This window comes from Macaca fascicularis, chromosome 4 (assembly GCF_037993035.2).
Source record: "Macaca fascicularis isolate 582-1 chromosome 4, T2T-MFA8v1.1".
Lineage (NCBI taxonomy): Eukaryota > Metazoa > Chordata > Mammalia > Primates > Cercopithecidae > Macaca > Macaca fascicularis.
Genome location: NC_088378.1, coordinates 3,090,113 through 3,112,876, shown reverse-complemented (window position 1 = coordinate 3,112,876; position 22,764 = coordinate 3,090,113). Strand labels below are relative to the sequence as shown.

General features: G+C 39.7%; 1 protein-coding gene across 32 annotated transcripts in view; it reads left to right on the top strand.

Moving 5' to 3' along the window:
• AFDN (afadin, adherens junction formation factor) overlaps positions 1-22,764 on the top strand; it is a 141,971-nt gene that overhangs the window by 104,425 nt on the left and 14,782 nt on the right. For 19 of the 32 annotated variants that reach the window (XM_045391748.3, XM_065543154.2, XM_045391746.3 and 16 more), the window contains 7 exons: positions 8,922-8,987; positions 9,195-9,268; positions 9,777-9,895; positions 12,554-12,748; positions 13,371-13,462; positions 13,810-13,995; positions 16,663-17,664. In XM_045391748.3, coding sequence (XP_045247683.2) covers positions 8,922-8,987; positions 9,195-9,268; positions 9,777-9,895; positions 12,554-12,748; positions 13,371-13,462; positions 13,810-13,995; positions 16,663-17,664 — 1,734 coding nt within the window. Of the gene's footprint in view, positions 1-8,921; positions 8,988-9,194; positions 9,269-9,776; positions 9,896-12,553; positions 12,749-13,370; positions 13,463-13,809; positions 13,996-16,662; positions 17,665-19,961; positions 19,998-22,764 lie in introns of all 32 variants that reach the window. The other 13 variants (XM_045391740.3, XM_074036752.1, XM_074036754.1 and 10 more) reach the window with 2 other exon arrangements.

Sequence of the window (22,764 nt, the reverse complement as noted above, 5' to 3'; positions counted from 1 at the left end):
CTTTCTCTAAAACCTGTGTTTTTTAAAAGTGAACATAAAAATGACACTTTTAAAAGTACTTAGGATATTTTGCTATTTTATTTAAAAATCAATGGTTAATTAATGTGTTAAGTATGTTCGAGTTTTGCTTTTAGACAATGTACTGATTTAAAATTTTAAAATCTTAAAATCTTAGCTTAAAACACAAGATTCCTATGCCCTAAAAATGAGAGGGTAAGGACTGTTTATTAACATGCCTTCTCACTGTTTAGAGTCAGCTTCTCACATAAACTGTAATTTAGTCCTTTGAAGACTGAGACCTTCTCTTGTGTTCTTCAATGGTCTAATTACGACCACGTGGGAAACACCTAGTCAAACAAGTGAAGTCAGGAAATTCCAGGTTCCTTTTTAAAGTCAGTCCCAGAGTTCCTATTGTGCTTACAGTTTCTTCCATGGAGATGCCAGAAACATGTTTCCACTAAGTTGTATGAAGTGACGCAGTGCTCCTCATGGCTTCTTATTAGTTTGGAAACAATATATTTTTGTGCCAAAAGCAAAATAGTAAATGATATAAAAGAATATTATTTTTACCTAGTTTATAATTTTGGCCTAAGTGCTGATTTCTTGGATTGACTGAAATACTGAATTCAAGTACAACATTAAAATAACAGAATAGGAACATAAAATGTTAATCCTCTAGAGAGCCATCATAGAAAATGATGATAATTTGTAGAGTTTACCTGGATGTAGGATATTGGCTGTGGGGTAACCCAGAGGTTCAAACTGCCCTGGGGTTGCCCCATCTCTCTCAGTGGAATCTAAAGTGACCCAGACCCATCCCCTGCACAGGCCAGGATTCTGGGGAGCTTTGTCAGGAGTGTCAGGGTCGCCTCCAGTGGTCTCTCGTGCCTGAAAATCTGATGAGTTGCACACCACTTTGCGAGGCTAAGAAGAGTGTCTCTGCCCTGGTGAAATTCACACACCCTGCATATGTCGCGTGCGGTCTTTCTGGGTTTATGGGCCTCCTGCATCCCATCTGTGGGGCCACCTTCGTTCCCTTCATTTTATGGAGAGGGAAGAGATGGATGTGGTGTGTTGGGTTTGTATTTTGTACAAAGCATAACCGAAATCCAGAGCTGGAACTATAGCCTTGCTCATAGACACCAAGCTTAGTTACCTTGCTCACAGCGCCAGACCTGCTGGGGGTAACTTACCATGGACTTCCAAGGTTGCTGAATGTAGAATTCATATACAAAGTGAATTTTAGAACTGATTATTTCAAAATTAAGGTAATTCCTACCCAATAAGAGAGATCTTTAGAATGTTTTTAAAACCCAATCCTGGATTTACTTATCCGACTAGAAATAAAGCAATTGAAAAACCCCGAGGAAAGTAGCAAGTGAGCAGAGTGTCGACTGAAGCATGCCTGATGACTGAAATATTTCTGGGCTCTGAGGTCATTCCAGCCACTTATTGTTCTAAAATCACCAGCCAGAGAACCCAGGCTGGGTTTTCTTACCTGAGAACAATAGGGTTGGATTGATGATTTGGCCAGCATATCTTTCTTCCTCCTGCTTTTTTTTTTTTTTTGGATTATGTTTTAATGATGTCTTTATGCTGTTTATCACGTTGTACTCCCACACGCACTCAGGGTTTGCTACTGGAATGTTTGAAGCCTAGGCTCCGCCTGACTGAGCCTCCCTGTGCGTGTGGGGAGACGACCTACACTTCTATAAAACCTCTTCTGAAAAGGTGCAGTAAAAGAATTAGAGAAGACATTTGGGGAGCAGTCTTTTCCTTGTTGCCATTTCTCATCGGATGCACAAAGCAACTTGTAGGTGCGTGCTCTTTCTCAGTTCTAGGGAAAGTTGAATGTATAGCAACTGAGTTATTTCTGTTTTTTACTATAATTTTTGATAACTTTTTGTTCATTTACTGCCATTCTGTCTTGTAACTCATCCTACAGGTAAATTTCAGATACAGCTTCGGTTCATCCTTTTTTGTCCTCCTTGTCTCTCCTCTCCCTCGTTAGTCCCATCCCCCTCTCAAACCCTCTTCTTTCCTTTTTAATGGAAAGAAAGGCAGTTTCAAGAGGCATTTTAAGATTAAAATGTTAAGATCAAACAGGCAGTGATCTTTGTGTTTCCTTTTTGCCTTTTTTTTAAAAAGGATACAAGATCTAAATCTTCTGCCAGTGTGTGCTCCACACTAGGTGTTCTCTAATATGCTGAAATTATGTTGAAGGGCACAAATGCTGAACGTAGCAGTTTGGATGCTGTACTGCAAATGTTCTCCGGGGCCTCCAGATGGGGGAAAGTACATTTAAAAATTTACCTCTGGTGTTTAAGTTTGGTTAATTAAGTTCCAAAATTATACTGAATGAAATTTGTAATTCCTGATGCCTTTTGAATCTCTGCTTTTCAGAAGACCTCTGCCCCAACTTTTCTTTAAAGGAACTGATTTGTTAAATGAGGAATGAGTAATCCTGAATAATTATGATTATTCTTTTAGTTTTGCAAAGAATAAATGGACTAAAATGCAATAATATCTTTTCAAATACCGTATTTAGGTACCTTTAAGCAAGTAATCCTTAAAACTATTTAGCCTTTCTGGATTTATCTATAATACTGTGTTCTCAATTTTAATGGCTCTTTTGCTTTTCTAATCAGGATGTGTAATGTTAGCATATATACTGTAGTATGGTGTATATACTGTAGTATGGTAAAATCTTGTTTTTGCCATATTATCTGCGTAATTGTAAATGTGTTGCTAGTACCTGTCATTACTCATAACAAACATACAATGAACATCTACATTATTAGTGCAGCGCTGTCCGATAGAAATATATGAGTCACATGGGGAATTTTCAGTTTTCTACTAGCTGTGTTTTTTTAAAAAGTGAAGTTAATTTTAATACCGTATTTTATATTATCTAATACATCAGAAATGTTATGCCAACATGTAGTCAGTATAAAAATCATCAATGAGATAGTTCACATTCTTTTTTCCATACTCAGTCTCTGCACTTCCATGTTTCAGTTTGCATGAGCCACATTTTCAGTGCTGTGTCACCACCTGTGGCCTGCCGACTGCCATACTGAACAGTACAAGTGTTTAATACTATTTCACTAGTGTTCTTGGAACTGTTTCTACATTTCTGTGATTGTTTTTGGTTGGTAATTACATAGCTTACACTTGAATGTTCTACATGCTGATACACAACAGCAAAGAACATAGAGCTTCTGGACCTGGCTGTTCTTTCTTGGTTGGAAAAGAAATAGAATTACCATAAAATGAATTTTAATTGTGTGTGCACCATTGTGGAAAACAGTGTGGCAATTCCTCAGGGATCTAGAACTAGAAGTACCATATGACCCAGCCATCCCATTACTGGGCATATGCCCAAAGGATTATAAATCATGCTGCTATAAAGACACATGCACAGGTATGTTTATTGCAGCACTATTCACAATAGCAAAGACTTGGAATCAACCCAAATGTCCATCAGTGACAGACTGGATTAAGAAAATGTGGCACATATACACCATGGATATATGTACTATGCAGCCATAAAAAAGGATGAGTTCGTGTCCTTTGTAGGGACGTGGATGCAGCTGGAACCCATCGTTCTCAGCAAACTATCGCAAGAACAGAAAACCAAACACCGCATGTTCTCACTCATAGGTGGGAATTGAACAATGAGATCATTTGGACACAGGAAGGGGAACATCATACACTGGGGCCTGTTGTGGGGAGGGGGGAGGGATAGCATTAGGAGATATACCTAATGTAAATGACGTGTTAATGGGTGCAGCACACCAACATGGCACATGTATACATATGTAACAAACCTGCACGTTGTGCACATGTACCTTAGAACTTAAAGTATAATAATAAAAAATAAAAAAATAAAGACACTAATTATTAAATTTTGAGTTTAGCCTTAATAGACTACATAGATTGTGCGTTATTGTTTAGAAATAAAACCTAAATTAAGTGGTTTAATATTTCTGAAATTAATAAATTGTTTCATACAGTTCTTTTTAACCATAGGCAGTACAGTTCTCATTTATTCAAATAAAGTGGGGTAGGTAGTGAGAGCTCCATAATGTTAAAGGATTGTTATGGCTCAACAGATGACAGTTTGCTGAGGCATCTGACCAGCAGCTGAGGCAGGGATGCAGCAGAGCTTCTTTACTCTGCTCTTCCCCCAGTCAGGATGCACATTCCAGGCCTGCACTGCCATGGCCAGATTGAGAAACCTTGGACAAGTGGACACCTTGTAGTTGGACAGAGATTGTGGTGGTTCGGCTTGAAGGTAATTGCCCATATTGATGTGATACAAATAGTCAGACATTTCCTAGAGTTCTTTCATCTCTGGGCAGTCATCTCTAATTTTGTTTTGCTAAGATAATTACCAGTAGAACTGTAATTTCTCCATACAGCAGTTGTAGTTAGAATTTTTATGACCAGTTTATGACTGTGAGCTGCACCTGAAGTAGAAGTAGGATCCAAATAACCAGAGGTGATAGGAGGGAAGGGCATGTGGACAGGGCCATGGGTCTGCGGGAAAGGAGTGTGTGCAGAAGGTGCAGAGTCAGTGGACGGGGAATGTGTCTGTGGGAACATTTGTGACGCAGAGCAGTCCGTGAAGTGGAGGCCCAAATGCCAACCGAAATGTGGATACCTCTTACATTATCCAGATCCATATTCTTTACTTGCACATCGTTTTGTCTTCCTGTGTCTTAAGAGTGTTTTCAAAATATATTTCATGATGCATTGTCTTGACTTTTAATCAAATTCCATTTTTATGACCAACCTTGAATAGACCTTTTAGATTTTCATGAGTGTTTTGAATTGAGGTCTCTAATAATCATGAATGCTTTTTAAAAATTTTTTGTAGAGACAGGATCTCACCATGTTGCCCAGGCTGGTCGTGAACTCCTGGCTTCAAGCAGTCCTCCCACCACAGCCTCCCAAAGTGTTGGGATGACTGCCACCATGCCTGGCTCTATCATGAATGCTTATTTCCTTAAATGAAAACCTCTTTTTGTGACAAACAGATATATTTATAAATTCAGTTTACTTGGAATTAAAAGAAGTGGTTATTACTTAGAATTGAGATACATTCTGAATATATAAGAAAATAGAATGTATCTTACTTGTGTCTTTCCTGACAGTCATGAATTTGAGTTCCCTTCCTAAAAGGGCACATTGGGTGCCACAGCCTGAAGTACTTTTGTATCTATCTTTCTAAACTAGTAATTTTACAAAGTTTTATTGCTAACCCATATATAATGGGCATATCAGTTGCTTCTTAACTTAGTGTTCATTCTGTAAAATTACAGACCTCCTCATCTTAGGTTTTTAAAATAGGAAATTGACCAAATTTCTTATTGATCAATGTTAGTAAACTGTAAGTCAATCTAATTGAGAAGCTCTTCTGGAAGGGATAGAGCTCCTTATATTCAAGAAGCTTCTAATGGAGTTGGAGGAAGGAGCCATTTGCAGAGGTAGCTGTAATGCAGGACACAATGACTCACTGCTCAAAGAGAACAAAGAAAGTCCAATGTGATGAGAACATAAGTGAAGAAGAGATGGTATCTTCCCTGACACTGGGAAGGTGAGTGGGCTGGCAGATGAGTCTCGGAGGTGAATGATGGAGAGCATTTGGGCATATACCTTGCGTCAGAAAGACAGTTGGTGTAGAGAGAACATCAACCAAGTCATGAACATGAGTCAGATAGAATGGAAGGAGGTGAGGGGTGATTTGGGTGGAGAATGACAAGAGAGGTTCATGGACCCGTGAATACCTCATGCAGGAAGCTACTGTGAATTTTTACAGTAGCTGGCAGTTACAAGAGTCTGGTCAGGATAGTGTGAGCTGAGCTGTGCTTCAGGAAACATGATTGGACGTAGGGAGACCAGAAGATCAGTCATGAGGAGAGCTTCCTCATTTTGCCAGAATTGGTCTGAAATTTATGATGTAAACTTCAGCCTATTTAAATATAGGTAGTGCAGTCAAATATCAGTAGTACATGATCAGTTTTGCTTCGGGATTTAAATTTAGGCATTAAATTTCACATTGCATATAGTATCCTAAATTACCTACCTTAAAATGGTAGAGGATTTCGGGTTCTTGAAATGCCATGTGCTGTTCATATGGAGTCCACATGTTCAGCTTGCACGTTGGCTGTCTGCTTGTGGAGGGTGGCTAGGATGGAAAAGAGCCTAATGGTTGCCCTCAGGTATGTGATTACTGCTCTGAATGAAGGGGTTGAAACATGGAGTAACAGGTGCCACGAAACTGAAATTTATTGTGAAATTGGAACAAAGACATCTGCCAAAAATGAAAATTAGGAGTGGCAGAAGAGCTGACTGGCAGGCAGCTCCAACTGTATATGCAGGGTCTTGGGTTGTAGGAAGAAATGAAATAGTCCTGTTCTCATTTTCTGATTATTCTTTTTTATGATTTTAAGAACAGTTTTGTTATTACAGTTTGTCTAAGTAATTGCCATTTTTTTGGTCTGTATTGTGATCATATAAAGCATATCAGAAATGGAGGAAGGAGGCTTGATATATTGTTTTAAAATATATATTTGATATTTCCTTGTTTATAATAGTGTTACTAAAAATGCTGTATTACTAGTATTATTGCTAAACATTTTTCTTGTCAGAGATGATAATAATTGGTTATCTTAGTAAAAGGATGATTTTTACTCTTTACAAGGTCAGTATTACATTAACCAGAAGATAATGCCATGTGAAAATGTGAGGTGCCCATTCTCACTGACAGTTGGCATTCCGACGTTCAGTAATCATTGCTTTTCTGTAGTCAGGTAGAAAGCAGAGGAAAAAATAAGTAGTGCTTGTAGAACTTTTTAAAAACCTGACCCAGGGTACCAGCTGGAAGGGAATAGGCATGCATCATTTTCAGGAAAAGAAAAAGAAGGACTTCCAGCGCTCCAACTAGAATTGTTAGTGAATGACCACAGATAAACTCTGCTAAGGAATAGAAGAAACTCCCAAATGGCAAGGGTGTTTGTCTGTTTTGTTCATTGATATGTGCATGGAGCTTAGGACCATACAGGCGCTCAGTGGATATTTGTTCAGTGAATGAAATTGTCATTTAAACAGCCGAGCTATAGAATTAAGGTTATTCATGAATCATATAAAATTATTAAATGTGTAAAAAAATTCGGTTAATTAGATTATGAGGGATTACCTGATTTCACAAATAGGGGTGGTCAGGGGGGTGCCATGTCTTAGAAGTATTTTTCCGTAGTGTGTCTTAGGTCCCTAGATTCAAGGAAACCCAGCATTGTCACAGATATAGTGAGGCAAAAAGCATATTTATTATTATTTTGCTAAGTGATATGCTAAAATTCAGAAAGTTGCCCTTTATTGAGTGCCTGCTGTATATTTTATCTTTTATTTTTGAAATTGTAAATTTACAAAAAGCTCAGTCTTTGCCAACTATCCCAATCATGCTTTTTATGGCAAAAGGATCCGTTCAAGGACCACAGGTTATATTTGGCTGTTGTGGTTTGTAGACTGTGCTGAATGATTTCTAGAGGGAGGTAGCAAGTGGGCCGTGAGGCATCTGGGACTGGGCTGGAGACTTGCATTGAGGTGAGAGTGGAAACCATCCACAGGAGAGATGTGTGAATAGACACAGAGGGATATCGAGGTGAACAGATGGAAAATTCAGATCAAAAGCTGCAAAGGAGAATATTTGATTTTGCTTTCTGTAGAACTTTTATAAAGTTAGTTCCCAGATAATGTAACCACATGAAATTTGAAGTGTACTGCTTTCCAAAATGGAATTGCTTTGTTAAATTAAGAAATATACTGTTTTTAAAATGAGATAGGTATGGATGGTTTTATGCTTACAAAATTTGACCTGCTACAGGCGTTTTGTTTTGTTTTGTTTTGTTTTTCCCTAAGGGGATAAAGGGAGTCAGGATCAACAGTACTGGCCAGTCAGGCTGTCTTCTGTAAACTTAACTTGTTAACTAAAGGAGACAAATGTAAGTGGTTTCCAAGTGAAAATTACATAGTTCCAGGATGTTACAGAAAATCTGTTTTAATTAAATCATTTGTGTATTTTTACTCTTACCATACAGTGCCTCACAGTGATTGAAATGGATTTGTATTTGCCTTCAATCGATGTGACCTAAGGAATTATTCTCAGTTGTATAATATTGTCCATAATATCTAAGTAAGATTTCATGCATAGGACTGCTTTCTTTGATAGTTGCAATAAATTACCCCAAATTTTTATTGTTATAGGGTTAAGTTTAGTATAGTCATGATATCCAAGTAGAATATTGGTGATTCTGAAAGTAATTGTATATAATACTTAAGTCTATCTAACAGAATTTTATTCTTTCATAATATATCAATTCTATGTGAATTGGGTCTTGTTGCTTTGATATTTATTTATGGTTACAGTACATGAGTTATAATACTGATTATTTTCTGTATGATTTTCTCTTACTAAGTTCCTCTTACTGTTAGCCACAGAAGTTTTTTTTATCGTTTAAAATCCTAAACTATATGTATGAAAAGAACAAGGGTATAAGGGAGGATATAGGTAAATGGTGAAATGTAAAAATACTGTACCAAGTTGCTTTTTGTATTAAAATGATTAATAGTATATATCATGCAAGTAGTTCTTAGTTCACTTACACTTGTGGCTGTTCAGAACTATTCTTAAATTAACTTCAGGATTCCAAGTCTCTATTTTAGTCTCATCATTAGCTGATGCATGAATAACTGATTTTTCATAATTCTGATTTTCATGTAAAAATGAGAACCAGGACTTTGTTGCAGTTACCTGTGTACATGTTGGGTGGTTTTATTTTTGTTTTACTTTCCTGCATAGTGCATTTCTTACAGTATATTTTCAGTGCAGTGTTTTTGCCTTGTTTTTGCAATAGGGTGCTGGTCAAGATAAACTAGGAATCTATGTGAAGTCGGTTGTGAAAGGAGGTGCTGCAGATGTGGTCAGTATCATTTTGAAAGAAGTAAATTTTCAGTGTGTCATATGTTCAGCAAATGATGTGAGAGATTCTGCTGATACTTTTAGTTATGTAACACTACACAGTGTTTGTTGGAAGAAGAAACAGGGTATCTACTCATTATTACCTTTTCTTCCTCCATCTCTCTGCTCTCCACCCCTAATCCATGCACACACCTGTGGATTTGCCTAGGATGGACGTCTAGCTGCAGGTGATCAACTCCTCAGCGTGGATGGACGAAGTCTGGTTGGACTCTCTCAGGAAAGGTATCATTGGTTTATTTGCTTGAAGCTTAGTATTAGCATTTTTAGGTGATTTTTGCATTAAATATTGAAATTGGAAGATGAAAACTATGCTAAAACATGTTCATACTACTCTTTACCTTTTTTAGTGTACATGACATTTCACTTATCAAATTATAGATATATATTTTAATCTAGTACAATTTCTTTGAAACTTGAAAGAAACATACTCTTAACACTTCAAATTTCTGAATATTATCTTACTATTCTTAATATAACGGGAGATGTGTTTGCCTATTTTCATAGTCAGTTTTAAAAGGAGAAAATGGGTAGTGAGTAAGCTGTCTGCAAGTCAGAACCATAAAAAATAAAAAAAAATTAAAATTAAAAATAAAGAAAAAGTCAGAACCATTACTCAAAATAATAGATGAGGCTGTGGAACATGATTTTCAGTTGCTGTGATCACAGCTATTCATGACAGAGCAGGCACTGCGTTTTCGTTTTTCTTACATGTGTAATCTTCTTCTCCTAGGGCAGCAGAACTCATGACAAGAACAAGCTCTGTGGTGACACTGGAAGTAGCAAAGCAGGGTGCCATCTACCACGGTCTGGCCACCCTTCTCAATCAGCCATCCCCCATGATGCAGAGAAGTAAGGACCAGCAGGGAGACAGTGGCCAACTGTCAAACAGTGTTCTACAGTCATAGCCTCTTTGAATAGTCACAAAACCCCATGGAGGAGGTAGTGGTGTTACTATTGCCCTGGTTTTAAAAATAAAGAAATTGAGAATGCGAGCGCTTCAGCACAGTGCCTGGGATTCCCATGTGAGCCTTGTGACCTTGGAACCCACACTGTGAGTCACCAGGTCCCCTCCCTGTCACCAGGATTCCCCACAGGGCTTCACCCCCACAGGGCTGGTTGACTGCTGGTGAGCTTCTGTAGGCCCAGCACATGGTAGGTGCTCAGTAGAGAATGAATGTGACATGTTAAGGATGAACTGGGAAAAAAACTAGAGAATGAATGAACGGATTTTCAGTTTTGATAGGCAGACTCAGGATTTAAAGTGTTTCAGTTCTTCACTGAAGAAATAGGCATTTATTTGTATATGTGTAGTTACCTTAGTCCTGCATTTGCTGAGATACGGCATGATGATCTCATTCTGTATACAGTCATGCATCACCTGGCAAGAGGGATCCATTCTGAAAAATTCATCCTTAGTTTATCTCATCATTGTGCACACATCACAGTGTACTACACAGACCTAGATGGTGTAGCCTGTTGCTCCTAGGCTGTAGACCTGCACAGCATGTCACCCAACTGAATACTGCAGGCCATTGTAATTCAGTGAGAACACAGCTCAACATAGAAAAACTACAGTTAAAAAAAAGGTGTAAAAGAGTAACGATGCTAGACCCATCAAAGGCCACTTCTCCTGAGTGGGGCTTGTAGGATGGAAGTTGCTCTGGGTGCGTCTGCGAGTGAGTGGTGAGTGAATGTGAAGGCCCAGGACATGGCCATAACTACTGTAGACTTTATAAACACTGTACACTTAAGCTACACTAAATTTACAAAAATACATAGTTATTTCTTTAATAATACATTAACCTTCTCTTGCTCTTAACTTTTTTACTATATAAAATTTTAAATTAAAAAAAAACTTTTGACTCTTTTGTGATAACACCTAGCTTAAAACATAAACATGTTGTACAGCTGTACAAAGTATTTTCTTTCTATACTTACTCTGTAAGTGATTTTTAAATTTTTTTTAAAATTTATCTTTTCATCTTTTTGGTTAAAATCTCGTACATAAGCACACACATTAGCTTCAGCCTGCACAGGGTCAGGATCATCAGTGTCACTGTCTTCTACCTCCACATCTGGTTCCACGGGAAGGTCTTCAGGGGCAGTGACATGCCATGGAGCCATCACCTCCAGTGGTGACGATGCCGTTTTCTGGAAGGCTTCCTGATGGACCTGCCTGGGGCTACTTGACCATTAACTCTTTTTATAAGTAAAGGGAGCACACTCTAAAATAACAATAAAAAGTATAGTATAGTAAAATATATAAACCAGCAACCCAGTTGCATATTACATTATCAAGTATTATATACCATGTATAATTGTATGAGCTATACTCGTATACAGCTAGCAGTACAGTCTGGCATGACCATAAACACCAGGAATCATTGTACTACAACTACACTTGCTAAGATCATTAGAAGATAGGGATTTTTCAGCTCCGTTATAATCTTAGGAGACCACTGTCATGGATGGGGTTCATCATTGACCAAAATGGGCTTATTTGGTGCATGACTGTAATTCACTTAAAAATCTTTTATTTAAATAATTTATTTTTTGGAACTGTGGTTTTATAGCTACATCAAAAAGAATCTCAGGATAAAATCAATACAAATTTAGGGCTTTTAATTAGTTCAGACACAATAGGAGAAAACCATTTTGATTCATAGCACACCTTGTTAAATGTATACATAGACTTCTAAATATGGCCTTTATGGCTTTCTCCTCCGTAAGGCAGGATTCTAGAAACCTCACAACCCAGAACCTCAAGTTGGTACCTAATAGTAACAAATCACAGCCACAGCCAAGGCGTCAGAGAACCTGACCTGCTGCTTATTGAAGCAAACACACACCACCCAAGGGGCATCTCAGCGAAACCTAGTGTGGTATTGTCTGCCTTGCTCAGCATGTTTTTTACTTTTTGTGTAACATAGAGCCTAACATCTTGGTTGTCTAATTTCTTAGTTTGTGGTCATTTAAAAGAAGCAAACTAGAATGTGAGTTAGAAGCCACACAGAGGGAAGCTGTGAACAGGAGATGATAAACCAGGGTGAGCAAGCACAAAGGAGGAGAACTGACAGAAGCGGCGGCCGTCAGGAGCAGAAGGCTCATGTCACATGATGGCTGCTCAGAACGGTGACACTGGGCGATTAAAAGTTCAGATCTTTTTCTGTGAAGTCAGGAAAGCATATTTATCTTTATTTAGTTTTTTTTTAAAAAAGATACTTTAAAAATGGTTAGATTTGTTGCTTAAAACAGTGAAGTTTCAGTTAACGAGAAAATAAACTTTGAAAGTGTTCATCTTCCCATCATTACCAATTAAGTAAAAATATTTTCTTTATTCTTAGTATATTTACTTAAAAGCTGTTTTATGATTCTGTAGGAAGAATTGACCTTTATAGGGAAAATCACCTTATTTCTTATGCTAAGAACAATTCTTACGGAATTTTAATGATAATCAGGGTGTTGAAAATAAAATCTTAAGAGATACTGAATATGCTTTGATTCCAGTTTCAGATCGTCGTGGCTCAGGCAAACCCCGACCAAAGAGTGAAGGCTTTGAACTCTATAATAATTCCGCTCAAAATGGGTCTCCTGAGAGTCCTCAGCTGCCTTGGGCAGAATATAGTGAACCAAAGAAATTGCCCGGTGATGACAGACTGACGAAAAATAGAGCTGATCACCGTTCCAGCCCCAACGTAGCAAGTAAGAGTGACACTTTTTTGCTTCCTAAGTACACTCATGGTCACAGTCTGAAGTGAGAGGAGGCACTTTGTGGTTTGTTAATTATTAAAATTATTCTTTGCAAACATTGGCTAACTATGATATGGTTTTCATAAGGGATATCATTAAGTAACATTTCTCTAACAAAAACTAAGATTGAAAAACTTTAGATTCAGTTGATCCCATAAGCAAACGCATTAATAACATCTCTGTTTGGGGTTGGTAAATTACCAAGAGAAACTAAAATATTTTTTACATTTTTAAAGGGTTGTTAACAGAAGAAGAAATAATAGAAAGATACTCAGCAGGAGACAAAGGCTCACGAAGCCTAAAGTATTTACTTTCTGGCCTGTTACCAAAAATGTTTACCAGTCCCTGGCCTGATACACAGAGCTACAAAGTTTTTTTTGTAAACTCCATGTCATATCCATGGATATGGATATGACAAGACCTGATTTCTCATCTGCCTTGGTTTTTTTTTTTCGTCTCTATGCTAGATAACTCACTGGCAGAATGAAGATGAATGAGGTCTTTAAGGAAATTTTATGTTATATATAGGTTGTTTATTTAATATTAAACTTTTTTTCCCCCCTGACTTGAACAGATCAGCCTCCTAGTCCTGGAGGGAAAAGTGCATATGCCTCTGGAACAGCAGCGAAGATAACATCTGTCTCTACTGGAAACCTCTGCACTGAGGTCTGATTGATAAGCAAAAGGCTTCTACTGCACTTCCACACTTAGGGTTCCCTTGGGACATCTCAGTTACCCAGTACAATTTTTACTCTGAATTAGCATTGATTATAATTTCTAAATTTGCAGTGTTTTATCTTTTGATTTTTAATATACTAGTCAGGTAAATCAGTTTTAAATTAGTAAGTCTGGGCAAAATGAAATGTTATTTATTCTCAATATGGATAAAACATTTTTTAATGCAGTATTTAACATATATACTATTTTTAAAATTTTAAAACAGATCAATGAAAATCAAGTTAGTCTGTATGGTTGTAAAAAGCTCACTTTTCTTTGTTCTTCCCATTTTACAGGAGCAGACGCCTCCGCCTAGACCTGAAGCCTACCCCATCCCCACTCAGACGTACACCAGAGAGTATTTTACCTTCCCAGCTTCCAAATCCCAGGATCGGATGGCTCCTCCTCAGAACCAGTGGCCAAATTATGAGGAAAAGCCACATATGCACACAGATAGTAATCACTCCAGTATTGCAATTCAGGTTAGAAATCAAAGATTCCACACACTTCTTACCTCTCAAGGAGTAAACACTGAGTTCTGAGACACGATTAATATTTTCTATAGAACAGCATTGTTGGCCTTTTGTTTTTTCCTTAATGGTTTTGTAGTTAAGTTTGAGGAAAAAAGGAGATAGGATAGAATACTTAATAAGAACAAGGATTATTCTCTGATGTTTGATTAACAAAATGTTAGGAATATAAGGCCTTATAATTTTTAAGACAAAGTTCACTGATTCTAGAAGTGAGAAATTAGAACTCACGTGGTATATTTTGCACTCTATCAGTCCCTGCCCTGCCTGTGGGAGCTCATGGTGTGGCAGGGAAATGAGACAGACACATCAGACCCAGCATGGTCAGTGCTGTGGGAGAAGAGGCCCCAGCAGGGGATGGAGCTTCTCAGTCTCAAACGAGAACCTGGGCACAGCCATATGCACGGAAGGGCCTTCCAGGAGGAGGGAAAGGCACAGAGATGTGTAGTAGTTCAGCAGGAACCCTGAGTGGAGGTGAAGGAGGTGGCGAGATCTAAGGCAGTGAAGATAGGTGGGGCCAGACAGAAGGGCTTGACATGACAGCTAAGGAATTTGGATTTTTGTCCACATTAGTAGATGGGAGATGCCAATCTGAGTAGTTAAGCTCGGAACGTTATCAAATGTGGTTTTCTTTTTAGAAAGATAACTGTATGGTGAAAGATTGGGAGAAAAAATTAAAGATATACTTAAAAAGAGGTGCAGTCTAAATCTTTGTAACAAATACATGCTCTGGATCGCAAATGCTCTGGGAATTCTGAAGATCAGCCTTCTTAGAGTGGTTGGAAAAGACATTCAGAGTTGAGATGGGATTTGAGCTGAGCCTTGAAGAATGAGAACAGTAGGCAGAGGAGAAAGGATTGCACTGAGATAGACGCTGTGATACACATGAGGAGGAGCCTGTTTTCTGAGGAGAGAAAATGCTTCTCAGGCCACAGATACTGGCCGTCAGGAGATTTCATCCTGGCCTTTTGTCTGGTGTGCTGGTCCATCCTGCTGTTCTCCTAGGTGGGCCTGATCACCTGCAACGGCCCAGTCTTGGGAGTTTTGGACACACTCTGTCACCAAAAGCTGGAGTTCTCTGGGAGGAGGTGTCTTTCTCCAAATTTCTCTTTAAAAATTGAGTAATTTTGTGCCCTAGTTCTTCTAGTATTTTTTGTTAGGACTCAGTAGAATCTGCTTCCCATATGTCAAGACAATCCAATTTGTAGTGCATACATTGAATCCCATTTTTATGCACAGTATTTCCTGTTCTGTGGGACTGGCATTACGTCTTCACATTTATAGTATACAGCTGCTACTTGTTTCTACCTCACAACATGGGTAAACAATACCTAGAGGAGAGAATTGAGGAACTGTGCGGCAGGCCAGAGTGTGGAATGAAAAGTTATGATGGGGTTTAAGCGGGGAGGTGGAGAGTGCAAGCCAGCAGCCAGGGCCAGTGCAAAGTCTTAAGGGAGCAGAGAAGTGACTCAGGTCAGCCCTTCCAGCAGCAGGGAGTGGCGGTAGGTGCACAGTCTCTGTTTTTATGTAGTCCATAGATTTCGTACCCAGTAATGAGACTCTCTATGTACTAAGTAAAGCTCTAGCAAAATGTTGGGAGTAAATGTTCGGTTTTTCTGTGAGACTACTGGTTTTTGAAGTGATACTTCATCTTTTTTGTTGGTTTGCTTTTTAAGAAAAAGGAAATAATTTGTTTTTCCGATTTACATCTTTAATTTGTGTTCATTAACAGGGCAGGAAAAAGATGTTTGATTCAGACCTCATAGTGATCATGTTTATCTGAGTAGACTCCTTTCAGATGTGCCATTTCTCAGATTTTAGACTAGCCCTTTGCAAAAAGTGTACTCACTTCTTTTTCTCTCTGTGTGTTTGTGTGTCTCATTTCTCTGTCTCTCTCACACACACATACACACCCCTACCTTTGTGTTCAACAAATTTATACCAGTACACTTCAGACCTTTCTGATATTGGAGCGGATGTATCTCAGATGTGTAGGACATGTCCTTGCATTACTATGCACAGCTCTGCCACAGAGCCCAGAAAGCCATTCCTTAGCTTGTAAAATGCAGAAAGTCACGGATGGTTAAATGTTTAACATATAATAATTACTCGTAATAGTAATTAGAGAAATACCTGTTGTTGATTTTTACATATTATGAATAAACATACTCATTGCTTTGAAGTCCAAGTCGCATGTCTGGTCCCTGCGCTGGAGATGGTGCAGGGCACTGCAGGAGGGTGAGGAGGATGAGGATGGGCACTGGCACCAAAGGGCCTCAATGCAGAGAGAAAGCGCAGCTTTTGCTTTTTAATTTTAGTCGAGACAGAGACTGTGTTATCCAGGCTGGTCTCAAACTCCTGGGCTCAAGCAATCCACCCACCTCAGCCTCCCAAAGTGCTGGGATTGTAGGCCTGAGCCACCACGCTTGGCTGCTTTTCTCTTTACACAGATAAATTCACTGTTATTCCACGTTAGCCAATGAGCCTTGCAGGGCAGTCTCAGTCTCTTTCTGTACACTCATTTAACAGTTTTTCTTCTGTCTGAAGATAAAATGTCTGTGGATATTTGGTAATTTCTAGTAAATGGCTGAAATATAATAGTTCTTTTTCTTTTTCCAGCGTGTTACACGTTCCCAAGAAGAACTTCGAGAAGATAAAGCTTACCAACTTGAGCGGCATCGAATAGAGGCAGCTATGGACAGAAAGTCTGATAGTGATATGTGGATAAATCAGAGCTCCTCATTGGACTCCAGTACATCTAGCCAAGAGCACCTGAACCATTCCTCTAAGTCGGTCACCCCTGCTTCCACACTGACCAAAAGTGGCCCTGGCCGTTGGAAAACACCAGCAGCAATACCGGCCACCCCTGTGGCCGTCTCCCAGCCAATCCGAACAGACCTGCCTCCGCCACCCCCGCCACCTCCCGTCCACTACGCCGGTGATTTCGATGGAATGTCCATGGATTTGCCTCTCCCACCACCCCCTTCCACCAACCAGATAGGACTACCCTCTGCGCAGGTGGCTGCTGCCGAGCGGAAAAAGAGAGAGGAACATCAGCGTTGGTATGAGAAGGAGAAGGCCCGCCTGGAGGAGGAGCGGGAGAGGAAGCGGAGAGAGCAGGAGAGGAAGTTGGGCCAGATGCGCACTCAGTCCCTAAACCCTGCTCCGTTTTCTCCCCTGACCACACAGCAGATGAAGCCCGAAAAGCCTTCCACACTCCAGCGGCCCCAGGAAACAGTCATTCGGGAGCTACAGCCTCAGCAGCAGCCCCGCACGATCGAGCGCAGGGACTTGCAGTACATCACAGTCAGCAAAGAGGAGCTTTCCTCGGGGGACAGTCTGTCTCCTGACCCATGGAAGCGGGATGCCAAGGAGAAGCTGGAGAAGCAGCAGCAGATGCACATCGTGGACATGCTGAGCAAGGAGATCCAGGAGCTCCAGAGCAAACCGGACCGCAGCGCCGAGGAGAGCGACCGGCTGCGCAAGCTCATGCTGGAGTGGCAGTTCCAGAAGAGACTACAGGAGTCGAAGCAGAAGGACGAAGATGACGAGGAGGAGGAGGACGACGATGTGGACACCATGCTCATCATGCAGCGCCTGGAGGCTGAACGAAGAGCGAGGGTAAAGGGGAGAGGGCTTTGGCTGTGCCCATCTGTGGTCCCTATTTCACCTTCTACGTGTTTCCCATGGGGATAGCTAGACACCCCCCCCCATGATGATAAGGATTAAAAGGGCCCCTAGGCTTATACTATTTTATTCTATGTGTTACTCTTGGCTGATGTTGTAGAGAAATGAGTCAGGGCTATAAGGCTAAATTTTTTGAGACGTGCTTTGACAAGTATTAAATACAATTCAAATGGAACTTGATTGTTTTCATTAGCAAACTCATAATTATCCTTTTCCTTAACACTTCCAGTTGAGAAAACAAGTATTTGTTAATGACCAGTAATAATCTTGATTGGGGGTAGGCAAAATTTTTCTTCCAGGGCCAGATTGATACTTTAGGCTTTGCAGGCCATGTGGACTCCGGCAACCCCCAGCTCTGCTGTTGTAGCAGGAAAGCAGCCACAGACACAAGTAAACACATGGGTGTGTCTCTGTGCCAATAAAACTTTATTTACAGAAACATAGGGCCGATCACTGGCCCCTGGTCTTGTCAGCATTTTGTGGTGGTTAACAAATGAAAGTGTTCAGATCATTACATTTATAGTCATTACCAAAAAGAATCTTCACAGTAGTTGTACTGTTGATGAAGCAAGCATTTGTTAAGGTAATAAACAATTATATTCCAATTGTAGCATAAAGCTATTGAGAACTGATTTTATTCTTATTTCTCTATAGTATGAAAATGATTTTTGTTTTAAATAAATTCACAAAAGTAAAATTTAAATTCATTTAACACAACAAATTGTTATGCAAAAATTTTAGATAAAAGCAATACCTTGTTACTCTATAAAGAGAACTGGTAAGAGGCATTTACTGCTATCAATTTGGGCATTTATTAATATTAATTTATAGAGAATGCTATTGACCATTTTGTGTTCATGAGTTTTAGTGACTTTTTTCTTTTTTAAACAGTGTGTGTGCAATATTCTGAGAAAAGATATCCAGAGCCATGTTCTTTTTATCTTCTGGATTCTGTTTCTAATTTCAACTGTTTTTTATGCAGTTTATGGTAAAGCTCTACCAGGGGCTATTAGGTCAGACATTTTAATCTTTCTATCTCACAATGAAATTTAACCTTAGATAATAATTTGTGAGTCCTTAGATCCTTAGAGCCCAGTAGTGTGATTCTTTTTCGATTTGCTCTGTGAATTTTTCCTGAAAAGTCTCTCTCACACATACTTCTTAATATATACATATCTCAGCCAAAATGTGTATATATATAAAACTTTGCCCAATTCAGCTTGAATCCCCTTAGACACTTAAGTTTCTTAAATGAGGCCAAAGTGTGAATTATTACATTGTTTTACTACTATTTTTATTAGTATTTCTCAAGTCATCAGTAGTAAACTTCCTGATGAGTAGCTGTGTTTACTGTAAGCACTGTTTTATTTGAAAAACCAACACCTAAATTAATAGCTATTTTACTTTAAAAGTAGCTTTTAAAATACGGTACTTTAAAAGTACTATGCATTTCCTGTTCAGGATTCTTGGAGTGATTGCCCCTCCCCGTCGAAGCTCTCTGGAAGGTCCTGGGCCTGCTGGTGTCAGGTGCATGCTCCTCTGCTCTGGCCAGTGTCACTCGTGGGTGCACTCAGATGGATTCATTAGTAACCTAAGGATGTGCACGGCCTTGTGTCGCCCACACCCCAAAAGATGAAAGGATGTCTTTTCCTTCACTGCATTTTCAACTCTGAATATACAACTGTTGTGTATGGCAAAATGAGTCAACAGTGTTAGCATTTCTTATTGTTATAACTGTGTCCTGACAGTAATGAACAGTTAGCCTTGTAGTATTTCTGGAAGTGTCCTTTTCTGTGAGGACTCAACTTTTATTGAAAGGTCTCAGAGCTTTTCCAAATGGGTTAAAACACTGAATATTTCAAAGCCTTTTAGTATGAATTGTGATATTTGGAAAGTTTCTCATGAAAATTTAGTAAAAAATATTTGTTTTTTGCTTAGTAGTTCTGTTACAATTAGTATCTTAGTCTCCAAATAAGAAAGTTAAGGGAAATTTTGCTGTTTTTTATTTTCTATGTATCTTAATGATGAAACTCATTTAATACCATGTGGGCATTTTTCTGTTTCTGAATACAGAAGTTAGCGTGCAGTTCTTTACCTTTCTCATCAAGTTGTTGAAACACAGATGACGCATGATAGTGAGAAAATATGCCGATGGCAGATTACAGGTCTAAACCTAACTTTTTTTTCCACACTTCATCTTTCTTTTTTTTTTCTTTCTCTGTTACCTGCAGCAGACTGCTATGCCAGCAATCTCTGTTCTAGATTTGGTATGTTCTTGTTTCTTTCCCTTTGGTGCTTTTTTCCTGTCTTGATTTTCTTTTCTTTCAGTGGTGGCTGTTTTATGTTTTCAGTAGATCCAGTTCTCCTTAGGGGTGTCCTCCATCAGGAGATGGAGTCCCTGACACTTTAGAAGCATGCCTTTGAATGTTCCTAGATTTAGTTATTCTTTGCTTTTCTCTGTTAATTTTAAGTGTTACTGTTTGTTTATGGTTTTGACCTTTTCTCAGTTTCAGTCATAAATTGATTCCGTGTATTCTTATGTAGTCATAAATACATGAGCAAATGAAATAAATTTTGCAATGAGTAATCTATTTCATTTTTTTTACATTAGACATAGATTTTAAACCTTCAATTGTTATAAACTCAGTTGAAAGGGTATTGACATTAGTAGCCAGTTAAGATATAACTGTCTATTGGTAGAGTAAGAGATTTCCAGTGAACATGTATGTATTCTGTGTTTTCTTTAATAATATAACGTGGATTTTAATTCAGTTTATCAGCCATGCCAATTTATCAGTCTGCTGAGAAATATTTGAGGTCATGGTCTGTTGTAAATTCAAAGTGTTTATTGTCGTGTTGGGGAAGTTTGGCACATCATTTAGGGCCCATTATGCTTGTGTGTGGTGTTTTTATCACCTGCTAGACAATTAGACTCTGATGTATTTATATAAACTTGAAGACAAATTCTAGTCAACTTCTAAAGACAAAAGCCAATATCAGACAGTACATTTAAAACCCATGAATCAAGGTTTGACTTTAATGGCCTTTTCGCCAAATAATAGTCCCCTTTTCCTTTTCCCCTCTCAGTTTAGCACAGTGGCAGTAATGCCTTAGAGAGGAACCTTTCTTAAAAACGCCTCCCCTCCTTGGTGATTGGAAGGCGTGTTTTCTGAGCTTTGCATTTTTTTTTTTCTTACATGAAACAAAGATTTTAAAAGTATATGTTTTTCTCCCTACTTCTTTGTGTGTTTTGGTGTACATAGGTGTAGCTGGAAGATACTAATCAGAGTCACCTTAGTGTGAGATATTCATTCAGCAAATACTTGCTCAGCATTGAGCAAGTGCTGACCTGAGGCATTGAAGATACCAGCCAGCTCTACAGGCCCAAAGAGAATTTCTTATACTATGAAGAATCCTATGACACATGAACAGTAAAATAATGCTTGCAATAAGGTTTTTGTTCCATAGAAATAATTCAGAGGGTTTCTTTCTTTAAAAGATAATTATTTTGAGTATTAATATTGATCTTAACCACATGTTTCTGAGCATTTCTTAGCCCAGTTCCCCAGTAAATATTATTAATAGCACCTCATTATTTATAAAATTATTGGCTGGGCACGGTGGTTCATGCCTGTAATCCCAGCACTTTGGGAGGCGAGGCAGGTCAATCACCTGAGGTCAGGAGTTCAAGACCTGACCAACATGGCGAAACCTCGTCTCTACTCAAAATACAAAAATTAGCTGGGCACAGTGGCAGGCACCTGTAATCCCAGCTACTCAGGAGGCTGAGGCATGAGACTTGCTTGGACCCAGGAGGTGGAGGTTGCAGTGACCAGAGATTGCACCACTGCACTCCAGCCTGGGGGACAGAGCGAGACTCTGGCTCAAAAAAAAAAAAAAAAAACTATAGAATTCTTGCTATGTAAGAATTGGCAGGTTACCCTAGGAGACCCTCTTCTGTGAAGATATTAGCCCTCTCCTTAATAAGGATAAGGGCAAATATGTGACTATATAGGGAGCGACGCTACCCAGTGTGGTTCTTAAGATATTTTCTTAAGACACATCACAGGATTTTCAGGTAGGTAGTCAGATAAATGAGGCAGGTCCTTTCCTGTTTGGAAGCAGCGGAGTTTCATGAATTTGGGAGGCTGCCTGCACTGGTTTCTGCTCTTCCCTCTGGTCTCTCGGTGACCCGTCATCCCTGGCGGTCCAGGGCGTGCCTTCTCCATCCTCTGTGCTCACTTCTGACCTGAGACGGTAGCACCATTTTGATGCCAGCAATGTCCCCATTTGATTTCTAGTCCAAACTTCTCGCACACTAAAGACTCAGATATCCACCTGCCCATGTAACATTTCCACATGGAGTCAAGTAAGACTTTTGGAGTGCAGCATGCTCAAAGTGAAATCTTTGTCTGCTTCACTCACCTTGCACTGCTCATCATCCTGCCTTCAGCCTTCCCCATTTCAGCTGATGCTTCGAGTTGCTCAGGCAGGAAACCACAGTCATGCATGACCCCCTTTTTTCTCTGTTCAGAAACTCTACTGGCTTGACCTCCTCACAACCTGACCAACCTCTGTGCCCCCGTGACCAGAGCATCTCTCCATTCCTTCCTGGGTCACTGCAAGAGACTGGCAGGACCCCTTGGTACTGCCCCCCAGTCCCTTCACAGGACAGCCTTGACATAGCGTACAGCAGTCCCACGAGAACATCCTCACAGCCCTCCTAAGTCTCTCCCTTCACTTAGACAGGTGGTCCAAGTTTGTCTGGGTCTCATCTCCTCTTCACACCCTTGCCCACTGCCCTCCAGCCTGCCTGCCTGCCTTCTAGTGACCCTGCACACGCTGGGCCGTCGGGAGGGTCCCTGCCTGTCTCCATGGCTGACTCTCTTGGCACATGCAGGTGTCTCTCAGATGCCATCTTTCCATGAGGGGCCCACCTCCCCCACTGCTTCATATTGGAGGGGCCCACCTGCCCATGCTGCTTTGTGTCAGCGGCCCACCGGCCTACCGTGTCCTGCGTGTTTCTCTGTGGAC